Raw genomic sequence first — 13,645 nt, forward strand, 5'->3', positions numbered from 1 at the left:
GAATGTCATGAAGGATGCTGATTATTACACGTGGAGTGTTCAGAACACCATACACTTGTTACCCAATGCCAGAGGAGGACTCCAACTATGTGGAGGACAGCAAAGATCATCACTGAGCCAGCCACCAGGAACAGAAGTCCAAACACATCTGCCCATTGAATCTTGGCATTGGAGTCACCAAGGAAAATACAAGGCTGTCAAGTCCTGGATGGAGCAATGCTTTCATCCACATAGAGAATAGACAGCAAGATCAACTCCAATAGTGTGCATGGGTCAGTCGCTCATGGCTGGCGGGTCTCCCCCTGCAGCCAATGCAGGGCAATTGACCCACATGCACTCTTCTTGTGCTGCAGCACAAGGATCCCAACCCCTCCCTCATGGAGTCTGAAATACCGAAAGCTGAAGGCATGCCAGAGGGCCACTGATGCCGGAGCTTAAGCAGAACAAAGGAGCACCCACTGAGACTGAAGCAGGAAAAGGTATGCCCACACGAGGTGGGAAGCCCAACACAGGCAATGTGAGTCCTTTATCTCTTGGAAAGGAGGTGTTCCAAGCCCAAGGCCCATTCTTCTGTGGCCAGGTGGGGTCTGAAAGACTGCACAGGAGACTGCCTTTCCCAACACAGAGTTTTGTTAGATATTGCCAAACTGACATTCAACAATTCTGTACCAATTTATACCCTCACCAAGAGTGTATGACTACCTTTTTCCCCACATCATTGACAACATATATTAAACTTTCATAAAAATTTCCAGTGTAATGAGCAAAAGATGTACATATTGTCTTCATCTGCATTTCCTTGGTTAGTAATGAAGTTGCATAATATTGTCTTGCATTTGTTAACTACTCATATGACACTTGCTGTGAATTGCCTGCTTATCAATTTTGTCCAGTTTTCTATTAGGATGGTCATCTTTTGCTTTTATATTTGTAAAAGGCTTTATGCATTATGCCACTTGTACTTTACCTCCTTATGGTATCTTTTGTTCTACAAAGATTTTCTGTATAGTCAAGATCTTTTATGAATCTTTTTATTTATTATATTTTTCTGGATATTTTTCATTTATGTTTTCTGCCAAGAAATATCTTCACCACACCCAAGAGATTATAAAAATAGTCTACTATATTTTATTCTTTTACTTTTATACTTTTATTTTTACAATAAGCATTTTAATTGCTCTAGAAGTCACTTTTGGGTATAGCACAGCGTCAAATAGAGATTTCTCCAAATGTCAGCTAATGGGCCCAATCAACCCTTTCTTCACTAATTTAAAAATGCATCCTCTATCATATGTTGAATTGCTAAAACCTGTTCCCCTTAATCTGTTACCATGCTGGTTTAATAACTGCAAACTTATAATATGTTTTGATATCTGCAGGGCAATTCTTCCCTCATTTTACTTCATCAAAATTTCAACTAGCTATTCTTGTGTAATTTTTCTTCATAAATTTTATTTACCTATTTTTTAATTATCCAGTAAAAATTATTCAAAAGGCAAAAAAAATACAGAGTAAAATGCAAATTTTCCTCCCTTCCAGACTTTCAAGCCCATAGGCTGACAGGCAACCATTGCTGCAGAATTTTTATATTCCTGCCTAGAAATAATATATGTACATACACAAGTGTTAAGTGTATGCATTTTAAACAAAGACTGGAGCACTATGTAAATTGTTCTGTACCTTGATTTTAAAAAATTTAACAACATATCTTGGGCACTATTTCATATCAAGATATATAGATTTACCTCATTCTTTGATTTATGTAAGTTATGCCCTGGACACCTTGCTGAATCCTATTAGGCTTTTCTATTACTGTAAGAATTTGAGAGTTATTTTTTCCTTTCTACACGGAAATTTTCAAACATACCCAGAAGTAGAGAGAATAGTGAAATAAACCTCTTTGTACCCATCACTCAGCTTTAACAATTATTGACAAATGGCTAATCTCATTTCATTCATAAACCAACTAGGCTGAACAGACATGGCCCATCCGACTCCAGTAACACACATTCTCCAGGATAGACCAGACATTAGGCCATAAAACAACTCTCAAAATTATATATCTATATCTATATCTATATTTGAATATAGATGCAAAAATCCTCCACAACACATTAGTAAACCAAATACAACATTTAAAAAAATTACACACAATAGTTAAGTGAGATTTATCCCAGAAATGCAAGGGTAGTTCAACATATGAAAATTAATGCAACATACCATATTAACTGAATAAAGAACAAAAGGCATGTGATCATATAATAGGTGGAGAAAAAGGGTTTGACAATATCTATTACCCATTCATGATAGAGAGAACTGTCAATGAACTAACAACAGAAGGCAAGGTCCTTAACTTGATGAAGAACATCTAAGAAAAAGTTATAAATGGTGAAAGACTGAATGTTTCTCACTGAAACTGAGAGCAAGTTAAGAGGTCCGCTCTTGTCACTTCTATTTAATATTATACTAGAAGTAAGTGCAATAAGACAAAAGAAAAGGAATGAGAGGCCTCTGGATTGGAAAGGAAAAATAATATTGTCTTTATTTGAAGATGATATGGTCTTATATATAGAAAATCCTAAGGAATTTTTTAAAAAGCCACTAAGAAGTGATAAAAAACTTCAGCAAGGTTGTAAGATACATGATCAATATTAAAAAATAAGTTGTATTTCTATATACAAGCAATGAATAATCTGCAAATGCAATTAAGAAAATTCATTCACTATAACATCAAAAAAGAATAAAATCATTTGGTATAAATTTCACAAAAATAGGTGCAAGACTTGTACACTATAAACTATGAGTTTCTATGAGTCATTGCTGAGAAAATATAAAGATCTAAATAAATGCAAAGATATATTATGTTCTTGGATTGGAAGAGTCAATTACCATCAAGACCCTCCCAAATATTTCTATAGATTCAGTTCAATCCTTATCAAAATCCCAACTGCCTTTTTTTGCAGAAATTGGCAAGGTGACCTTAAAATACAGTTGGAATTTACAATGACCCCTAATTAAATAATCTTAAAAAAAAGGAACAAAGTTGGAGGAGTCACACTTTTCAATTTCACAACCTACCACAAAGCTACAGTAATCAAGAGTGTGATACTGGCATAAGGATAGGTATACAGATAAGAGGAATACAGCTGAGAGTCTGGAAATAAACCTACATACCTGTGGTCACATGACCTTTCACAAGAGCCCCCAAGACCAATCAATGAGAAAGAATAGTATTTTTTTCTTTTTTCTTTTGTTATCATTAATCTACAATTACATGAAGAACATTATGTTTATTAGCGTCCCTTCACCAAGTCCCCCCCACAAACCCCATTGCAGTCACTGTCCATCAGCCTAGTAAGATGCTGTGGAATAACTACTTGTCTTCTCTGTGTTGCACAGCCCTCCCCGTGCTCCCCCCCACATTATACCTGCTAATCGTGATGCCCCCTTTCTTCTTCCCCACCCTTATCCCTCCCTTCCCTCCCATTCTCCCCAGTCCCTTTCCCTTTGGTAACTGTTAGTCCCTTCTTGGGTTCTGTGAGTCTGCTGCTGTTTTGTTCCTTCAGTTTTTCTTTGTTCTTATACTCCACAGATGAGTGAAATCATTTGGTACTTGTCTTTCTCCACCTGGCTTATTTCACTGAGCATAATACCCTCTAGCTCCATCCATGTCGTTGCAAATGGTAGGATTTGTTTTCTTCTTATGGCTGAATAATATTCCATTGTGTATATGTACCACATCTTCTCTATCCATTCATCTACTGATGAACACTTAGGTTGCTTCCATTTCTTGGCTATTGTAAATAGTGCTGTGATAAACATAGGGGTGCATCTGTCTTTTTCAAACTGGGATGCTGCATTCTTAGGGTAAATTCCTAGAAGTGGAATTTCTGGGTCAAATGGTATGTCTATTTTGAGCATTTTGAGGAACCTCCATACTGCTTTCCACAATGGTTGAACTAATTTACATTCCCACCAGCAGGGTAGGAGGGTTCCCCTTTCTCCACACCTCACCAACATTTGTTGTTGTTTGTCTTTTGGATGGTAGCCATCCTTAGTGCTGTGAGGTGATATCTCATTGTGGTTTTAATTTGCATTTCTCTGACGATTAGCAATGTGGAGCATCTTTTCATGTGTCTGTTGGCCATCTGAATTTCTTCTTTGGAGAACTGTCTGCTCATATCCTCTGCCCATTTTTTAATTGGATTATTTGTTTTTTGTTTGTTGAGATATGTGAGCTCTTTATATATTTTGGATGTCAAGCCTTTGTCAGATCTGTCATTGTGAATATATTCTCCCATACTGTAGGATGTGTTTTTCTTCTACTGATGGTATCCGTTGCTGTACAGAAGCTTTTCAACTTGATATCGTCCCACTTGTTCATTTTTGCTTTTGTTTCCCTTGCCTGTGGAGATAAGTTCATGAAAAAGTTGTTCATGTTTATATTCAAGAGAGTTTTGCCTATGTTTTCTTCTAAGAGTTCTATGGTTTCATGACTTACATTCAGGTCTTTGACCCATTTTGAGTTTACTTTTGTGTATGGGGTTAGACAATAATCCAGTTTCATTCAGCTGTCCAATTTTGCCAACACCAGCTGTTGAAGAGGCTGTCATTTCCCCACTGTATATCCATGGCTCCTTTATTGTATATTAATTGACCATATATGCTTGGTTTAATATCTGGACTCTATCTGTTCCACTGGTCTATGACTCCATTTTTGTGCCAGTACCAAATTGTCTTGATACCTGTCTGAACAATTTTATGAGAAGAATATTTTTAGCTTTATCTAAAGTCAACCCCGTATAATGTGTATACCAGGTAGCTTTTGTTTTCTGGAGGTAGGCAACATTTTCTTGTTGATCCTCATTGTCTTAAGACTTGATCTGATATCTCATTTATATTTTAGATTATATTTAAGAATCAAGCAAGCAGACCATATAACATCTACCCTCATGGAATCAGTGATGTCAGTCCTTTGCATTCAGGGAGGTTGCCAAAAGGTAAGTGCTACCTCAATTTTATAGGTCTTACATGCCTACACATATAGATGAAGTTACAGCCTCAATGACAGCTACAGTTATGCTGGTTCTTGACCCAGCTCTTAGGTACCATATAGGTACATTTATCACCCCACCATCCTTAACACTAGAGCTTCCAAATGTGTTACATCTATATACTTTCAAATACACACAAGAAAATGCTAGAATTTTCTTTAAATTATGAGGAAAACAATGCTTCATATTTATCTGGTTATTTACCATTACCCAGCTTTTTGTGCCTTCCTCTGGTATCACTTCCATTCAAATAACTTCCTTTGAGCATTCTCTGCAGAGAAAATGTGCTAGAGATAAATCTTAGTTTTATTTTATTTGAAATGTCTTTATTTTGCCCTCACTTTTGAAGGATAATTTCACTGGTCATGGAATTCTGGATTGAGAGGGGTTTCTTTTGTATTTTGGCCTTTGTCTGGATTTCACGGAATAATTTTTCCCCTATATCTTATTTTCCTCTGCCTCTGATTTTCTTCCTATTTATCCCACTTGGGGTTCACTGATCTTCCTGGATCTGTTAATTTATGCTTTTCACCAAATTTGGAAGGATTTTGGTAATTATTTCTTCAAATATTTTTCTACCCTGTTCTCTGTCTCCTTTCCTAGGCTTCTGATGGCATGAATGTTTGACCTTTTGTTAATGCCCTGCATACCTTAATGTTTTGATCATATTTTTTCTATGCTCTCTTCATCTCTTCTTCAGGTTGCATAGTTTCTATTCATTTAAATTCAAGTTCACTGACCTCAAACTGGACTTTCTGATCCATTTTTAAAGGATAGCTAGATCTTTGTCCTCAAATGAAGTACTAAATTTCACACCTAGTACTCATATATAAAATGTAATTTCTTATATCCGTGATAGCTAGATAATAATAGTTTTTCAAAATCCTGCCAATCTGGTGGTTGAAAAGTGGTATCTCATTGTTGCTTTAACTTTAATTTCTTTAATATCTTGTCATGTTCACCACCTTTTCACATTTTTATTGGCCATTTGGGTTTCCTCTACTGTGAATTTCCTGTTCCTTTCTCCTTTGATGATTTTTCTGCTGGGTTGTTTACCCTTATTTACCTATCATCCATCTTTTATCTTCTTAGTTTATTTAATTAAAAGCATTTTTTTCCTAGTAAACGCATTTAAGGTCATATTTTTTTTCTCTGAATATAGTTTTTGGCCACATTCCATACTTTTGATATCTACTAATCTATTTACCTTTAATTGCAGAATAATTCACAGCTTCAGTTTTTACTTGCTATATTGTTTGATGTTAAATGATTCAGGGCATATCTTTTTCATGGATTGTACCATTTTTTATCAAAACAAATATTCTTCTTGGTTCTCTTTTATGCTCCTTAACTTGAATTCTATTTTGCTAATTTTAGTATTGCCACATGTGCTTAACTAGTTTATGTTTTCCATGCTGTTATTTTCCCATATTTTTGTTTATTTTGTGTTAGGGCTGGCCCATGTAAACAACATATGTCTGGGCTATGTTTTCTTATCCAATATCCACCTTTCAATAGGGGATCTCAGCCTTGTCACATTTGTGTTACTACTGATATGTTTGTATACATTCCACTAATTTTGCATTTTCATTTACAATTAATCTGTTATTCCTTTTATCGGTAGCTTTATTACTTACATATTTTTCATTTTAGTAGATTGGATTTTATATGTATTCTTTCTATTCTTTAACTTTGGATATTTTTATTTTATCCAAAAAGTACATGCTTAAGACTTCAGAAGGCTGTGAGTCCCATATCTTGCCAATGGGTTTCAGCACTGGGCAAGCTTGCTATGGATTCAGTGTGACCAAAGAAATGACAGTAGAATGTTTCTTTCAGGTGAAAGGGTTTATTACCCGGCTTGTTCTCTGGTGGTAGGTCGAGCACTAGCATCTCTGCCTGTGCCCAGAGCACTGGGCCGACTCTCTATATAGCACAATAATAGCTTATTGCCTAAAGATGTGGAAGCAGCAGTCTAGCAACAGGCCAGTTACATCATTATGTAGTTTAAGTTCAGTGAGGATCCTGGCCATAGGAACCCCAACTTCCCCACATCCCACTCCCTAGAGGAGTCTATTTTTAAGCATTTCTGTTTTAGATTTTTGGTGATTACCTGTATGTCTCAAAATAATTTCATGCTTGAAAACTGCAAGACACTCATGAGAGAAATTAAAGAAGAGACCAATAAATGGAAACACATCCCATGCTCATGAATAGGAAGAATTAATATTGTCAAAATGGCCATCCTACCTAAAGCAATCTACAGATTCAATGCAATCCCTATCAAAATACCAACAGCATTCTTCATTGAACTGGAGAAAATAGTTCTAAAATTCATATGGAACCAGAAAAGACCCCAAATAGCCAAAAGCAATCCTGAGAAGGAAGAACAAAGCTGGGGGGATTATACTCCCTGACTTCAAGGTCTACTACAAAGCCAGAGTAATCAAGAAAATTTGGTACTGGCACAACAACAGACCCATAGACCAGTGGAACGACTAGAGAGCCCAGATATTAACCCAAGCATATATGGTCAATTAATATATGACAAAGGAGCCATGGACATACAATGGGGAAATGACAGCCTCTTCAACAGCTGGTGTTGGCAAAGATGGACAGCTACATGTAAGAGAATGAAACTGTATTACTGTCTAACTCCATACACAAAAGTAAACTCAAAATGGATCAAAGACATGAATGTAAGTCATGAAGCCATAAAACTCCTAGAAGAAAACACAGGCAAAACTCTCTTGGACATAAACATGAGCAAATTCTTCATGAACATATCTCCCTGGGCTAGGTAAGCAAAATAAAAAATGACCAAGTGGGACTACATCAAACTAAAAAGCTTCTGTACAGCAAAGGACACCATCAACAGAACACAAAGACATCCTACGGTATGGGAGAATACATTCATAAATGACATATCCGATAAAGTGTTGACATCCAAAATATATAAAGAACTCAACAAACAAAAAGCAAATAAGCCAATTAAAAAATGGGCAGAGGAGGTAAACAGACAGTTCTCCAAAGAAGAAATTCAGATGGCCAACAGGCACATGAAAAGATGCTCCACATCGCTAATCATCAGAGAAATGCAAATTAAAACCACAATGAGGTATCACCTCACACCAGTAAGGATGGCCACCATCCAAAAGACAAACAACAAATGTTGGCGAGGTTGTGTAGAAAGGGGAACCGTCCTTCACTGCTGGTGAGAATGTAAGGTAGTTCAACCATTGTGGAAAGCAATATGGAGGTTCCTCAAAAAACTAAAAATAGAAATGCCATTTCACCCAGGAATCCCACTCCTTGGAATTTACCCAAAGAATACAACTTCTCAGATTCAAAAAGACATATGCACCCCTATGTTTATCATAGCACTTTTTACAATAGCCAAGATATGGAAGCAACCTAAGTGTCCATTGAATGGATAAGGAAGATGTGGTACATATACAGAACGGAATACTATTCAGCCATAGGAAAGAAAAAAATCTTACCATTTGCAACAAGATGGATGGAGCTTGAGGACATTATACTCAGTGAAATAAGCCAGGCGGACAAAGACAAGTGCCAAAAGATTTCACTCATTTGTGGAGTATAACAATGGGCAGAGCTGCGGGCTGTGTGGCTTGTGATCAGCCAGGAGCCCTCCCCTATAGTTGTCTGCACTGACAGCTGGGTTGTCTATTGGGGATTGACCCTGTGGCTACCAACCTGGTACCATGCCAACTGGCATTTTCTTCCTGTAGGTTCCCTAACCATAGGCCAGGCTTAACTTAGTAGGGATGAAGGAGAGCTTAGAATGGTCTTATAAAGCTGAAATTTTGACTTAATCTGGATCTTCAGGTATCAAACAAACCCAAAATTGAGTTTTAATTACCAAAATCAGACAGTTCTTGTCTTGGGGACCTGTTAGCCTGAAGGCAAGTCTCAATTCTTGCTCCCTTTCCTCCCAGGGGTCAGATACGACACCTCTTGATACCGTATGTAAGTTTAAACTTCAGTGTGTGGTCCTTTGGCATATATTCACATGTGAAATCCTCATAGTCAACTGGACTATCAACTGTAGCTTACCACTCTGGCTTTGATGTCTCTATTTTTTTAAGCCCTTTGGATTTTATTTTTCTTTATACATTTTCAGCTACGTATTTTAAATGTTCAAAAAGCACTATTAGCTATTTTTTCTGTGTATTTGTAATAGTGGGTAGACCTGCCCATTTCAACTCAAACTAACATGCTAGCAAAAATCCCCTGGACCCATTTTTATTATAAAATAATTAGGTATTAAACTTACAGTAAGTGCAAATTTAATTTCCATTTATTGAGAAATTTCATACATACATACAGATTTGTAGAGCCCTTCAAAAACAAAAAGATTACTGTTATGTGGCTTATTACACTCTAATTGAGCTATTTTGGGGTTTGGGTGTGGGCAGGTGTGAAACATTTGAAAGATATGCCAATTCTACCAGGAGAGATATTCAAATATAAATGGACAGTGACTGTAGAAGATGGGCCAACTAAATCAGATCCTCGATGCCTAACCCGATACTACTCAAGCTTCTTTAATCCAGAGAGAGATTTAGCTTCTGGACTCATTGGCCCTCTCCTAATCTGCTACAAAGAATCTGTAGATCAAAGAGGAAACCAGGTGAGTTCTTTTCCCAAGTGCTGGGTTTGAAGCTAAACATGAAATGATGATGCATATGAACTTGCAGGTAACATTTCCCACACTCATTCAGTGTATGTGCCCCTACAGTCTGCAGAAAATACAGTAGTCTGCAATATTGACCAATAAAAGAAATGAGCTGGGTTTCCCACAGCTATTATTGAATTTGGGTTTGGTGTAATGAAATTGCCTGCTGGATGGATAGAGAGCCTAAGCCCTGTATTCCTCTACAATTCTGCTCTCTGTAGGTGATTTACCTATTTTTAGATCCTCAATTATCACCTATTTTTAGATGAGCCACAAATTTATATCACAGCCTAGACTCATCCCTTGCACGTCTCATTCTGGGTAACTCAAAGACACCTCAAAATCAACATATTTGCAGCATCTAGCAGATTGCACAGTATTTAGCAGGAGTGAAAATAAATATCTGTTCAGCAAAATATAGGTGAAAATATAAACTGCTTTAGAATATGATTAGAATTTGGAGCAATTTTGCTGCTTTAAAAAATAAAGTTAAATTCTCTAAATTAGAAAAGCCTGGTTTTTCATAAAAACTCATTGCTTGGCTCCAGAATAATTCATTGCCATATTGCTGAGGCTTGACTACATGTCCATTTGGTTATTAATGATACATAGGATTCCTACTAGTCTGAAAATATTTCATTGGTTTAGAGAATAAAGCCTATGAACATTAGTGCAGGTAAAACATGTAGCACACAAACCCAGAGAGGAAGAAATTTCCCTAAGTACCTCTCCTGGGGAATTTTTCTGAATTATAGTTTTCCCCCCAGTTTTGGGGGTGAGCACTGAAACGTACCTCTGTATTCTCCAATCTCCTCCCCTCAGCAGTTTGGTTTCTGTAGTGGAAGGTTATGCAAAATGTAGTTTAAACATACTAGTGAAGTTTACACATTAAATCTTAGATTCAATTAGCAAGTGACTAACTGGTTCATATGCAATCTGCTCTTCTGAAAAAAATTTCAATCTTTTGAAACAAAACTTAAGGTATTAGTGTTAGTTAATATTTTGTGGTTCATCTTAGCTTTGTTCTTGATTTCTGTTTTCTGGTTTTAATTTTTAATCTTACTCGACTAACTTGTTTAAGAAAGACACTGAATAATCCCTTGGGTCTTTGAAGGGTGAAAACCCTCTAATTTGGTCATGGAGAGAATGAGGCTCCAGGCTACCAAATTATCAGCCAGCATATGGCCTTGGGTCCAGAATAAACCAAGTTTAATGGGTTTGTCCCCCCTCGTGCCCTGAGGACACATTTGCTGTAAACATATGCTCATTGCTCCCAGCACCCACTCCCACTTGCAGGCCCTAGTGTGTGCCATAACAGTGACCCTAGGGAAAAATGGAACTGAACCTAACAAAGGATTATAGACATATCACCTGCATCATAGACTGCTGATTCCTCCCTGACAAAGCTAGTAGCATTTTTTCTTTCTTTCAATGTGTGTAATTAACAGATGATGTCAGACAAGAGAAATGTCATTCTGTTTTCTGTATTTGATGAGAATCAAAGCTGGTACCTCACAGAGAATATGCAGCGCTTCCTCCCCAATGCAGATGGAGTGCAACCCCAGGACCCAGAGTTCCAAGTCTCCAACATTATGCACAGTAAGTAAAGCAGCACTCGAGTCCAGTGGATAATGGATGAAGGGAAACTGAAGTCACTAAATTGATGTCCAGATAATAGATTACTTTACATGCCCTGTAAGAGTTGTATTTCATTAAAAATTGTTACATATTAACATATACAATTTTATATAGATGCATAAATCTGATCATAGAATGCATATTTTTTCTTTTAGAAGACATTAAATATTCCAAGAACTTTATTTTTAAAGGATAAATCAAATAAGACACAGCCTTCCTTTACCTAAACATGCATAATCCATCGTTAATATAAAATGTACTCAATTGGCATATTACTCATGAAATACAAAGGGAATACAATTTTATATATGTAAAATGATTTCCCTCTAGAGCCATCTAACAGTTAAATTAATGAGGACAGTGTATACATTTTTCAAAATCCCAATTTTTTTTCTAGCTTTATTGAGGTATAATTAACAATTAAAAATTGTACGTTTAAGGTGTACAATGTGGTCCTCACATGGTCTTTCCTCTATGTGTGTGCATGTCTGTGTACAAATTTCCTCTTCCGAAGAAGACATCAGTCATACAGTGTTAGGGCCCACCCTAATGACATCATGTTAATGAATTACCTGTTGAAAGATCCTGTCTCTCAATTCAGTCATGTTCTAAGGTACCAGGGGTTAGAACTTCAACATATGAATTTGGCTGGAAGCACAATTCAGCCTATAACATACATATATATGTGTATGTGTTTTATATACACACACAAATTTAAATGGTCAAAAATGTGACAAAAATGTTTCCATCTCACTGCAGGAAAGAGCAAAATGGAATAGCAATGCAATATCAGACTGGCCAAGTTATATGACAAACACTATTAATGAGCTTGTGAGTAAAAGGATATTCTCATACAATGCTAGTGGATAACTAGTACAGTCTTTTTGAAACTAATCTGATTGAAATCATTAAAATAAAAAATATATGCCTTTTGGAGTTTTGGTTCCGGTTCCGATAGAATACCCATGTGTCACTGAATGTGATTAAAAATCCCTAACAGATTGCATGGAGCAGCAGGTAAATTGTGGAAACAAACTAGAAAGATTTAAAGTCACGCAGATTGGAAGTGAAGAACTAAAACTAAATATGTCATGATTATCTGCATAGAAAATCTCAAGAATTCTACAAAAAGTTACTAGAACTAATAACTGAGTTTACCCTGATTGCAAAATACAAGGTCGGCATACAAAAATCAGTCATGTTTCTGTATTCCAACATCAAACTATTGGAAATATAAATTACAAAAATAATACCATTTCTAATAGCTCAAAAAATGAAATACTTGGGCACAAAGTCTAAGAAAACATGCAGAATCTGTACACTGAAAATTACAAAATGCTGATGAAAGAAATTTTAAAAGACCTTAAGTGAGTGGAGAGACATACAATGTTTGGGGATTGGAAGACTCAGTAGAACGAATATGTCAACTATCCCCAAATTGATTATAAATTTAACACAATTCCAATTAAAGCCCCAGCAGGAATTTTTGTTAGGAAAAAGTATATAATAAAATTTATATGGGAAGGTAAAGGAACTAGAATAGCCAGAACAATTTTTTTGGTATCATTAATCTACATTTACATAAAGAACATTATGTTTACTAAGCAACCCCCTTCACCAAGTCCCTCCACAAACCCCATTACAGTCACTGTCCATCAGCATAGTAAGATGCTGTAGAATCACTACTTGTCTTCTCTGTGTTGCACAGCCCTCCCCATGCCCCCCCACATTACACATGCTAATCATAATGCCCCCTTTCTTTTTCCCTGCCCTTATCCCTCCCTTCCCACCCATCCTCCCTAGTACCTTTCCCTTTGGTAATGGTTAGTCCATTCTTGGGTTCTGTGATTCTGTGGCTGTTTTGTTCCTTCAGTTTTTCTTTGTTCTTATACTCCACATATGAGTGAAATCATTTGGTACTTGTCTTTCTCCGCCTGGTTTATTTCAGTGAGCATAATACCCTCTAGCTCCATCCATGTTGTTGCAAATGGTAGGATTTGTTTTCTTCTTATGGCTGAATAATATTCCATTGTGTATATGTACCACCTCTTCTTTATCCATTCAACTACTGATGGACACTTACATTGCTTCCATTTCTTGGCTACTGTAAATAGTGCTGGGATAAACATAGGGGTGCATCTGTCTTTTTCAAACTGGGCTGCTGCATTCTTAGGGTAAATTCCTAGAAGTGGAATTCCTGGGTCAAATGGTAAGTCTATTTTGAACATTTTGAGGAACCTCCATACTGCTTTCC

The 13,645-nt window shown here is 36.6% G+C and overlaps 1 protein-coding gene across 4 annotated transcripts in view; it reads left to right on the forward strand.

The window, feature by feature from the left end:
* F8 (coagulation factor VIII) overlaps window positions 1-13,645 on the forward strand; it is a 141,594-nt gene that overhangs the window by 56,654 nt on the left and 71,295 nt on the right. For all 4 annotated transcript variants that reach the window (XM_036923550.2, XM_036923552.2, XM_036923551.2 and 1 more), the window contains 3 exons: window positions 4,907-5,000; window positions 9,494-9,708; window positions 11,202-11,352. In XM_036923550.2, the coding sequence (XP_036779445.2) occupies window positions 4,907-5,000; window positions 9,494-9,708; window positions 11,202-11,352 (460 nt within the window). The remainder of the gene's footprint in view (window positions 1-4,906; window positions 5,001-9,493; window positions 9,709-11,201; window positions 11,353-13,645) is intronic.

Source organism: Manis pentadactyla, chromosome X (genome assembly GCF_030020395.1).
Source record: "Manis pentadactyla isolate mManPen7 chromosome X, mManPen7.hap1, whole genome shotgun sequence".
Lineage (NCBI taxonomy): Eukaryota > Metazoa > Chordata > Mammalia > Pholidota > Manidae > Manis > Manis pentadactyla.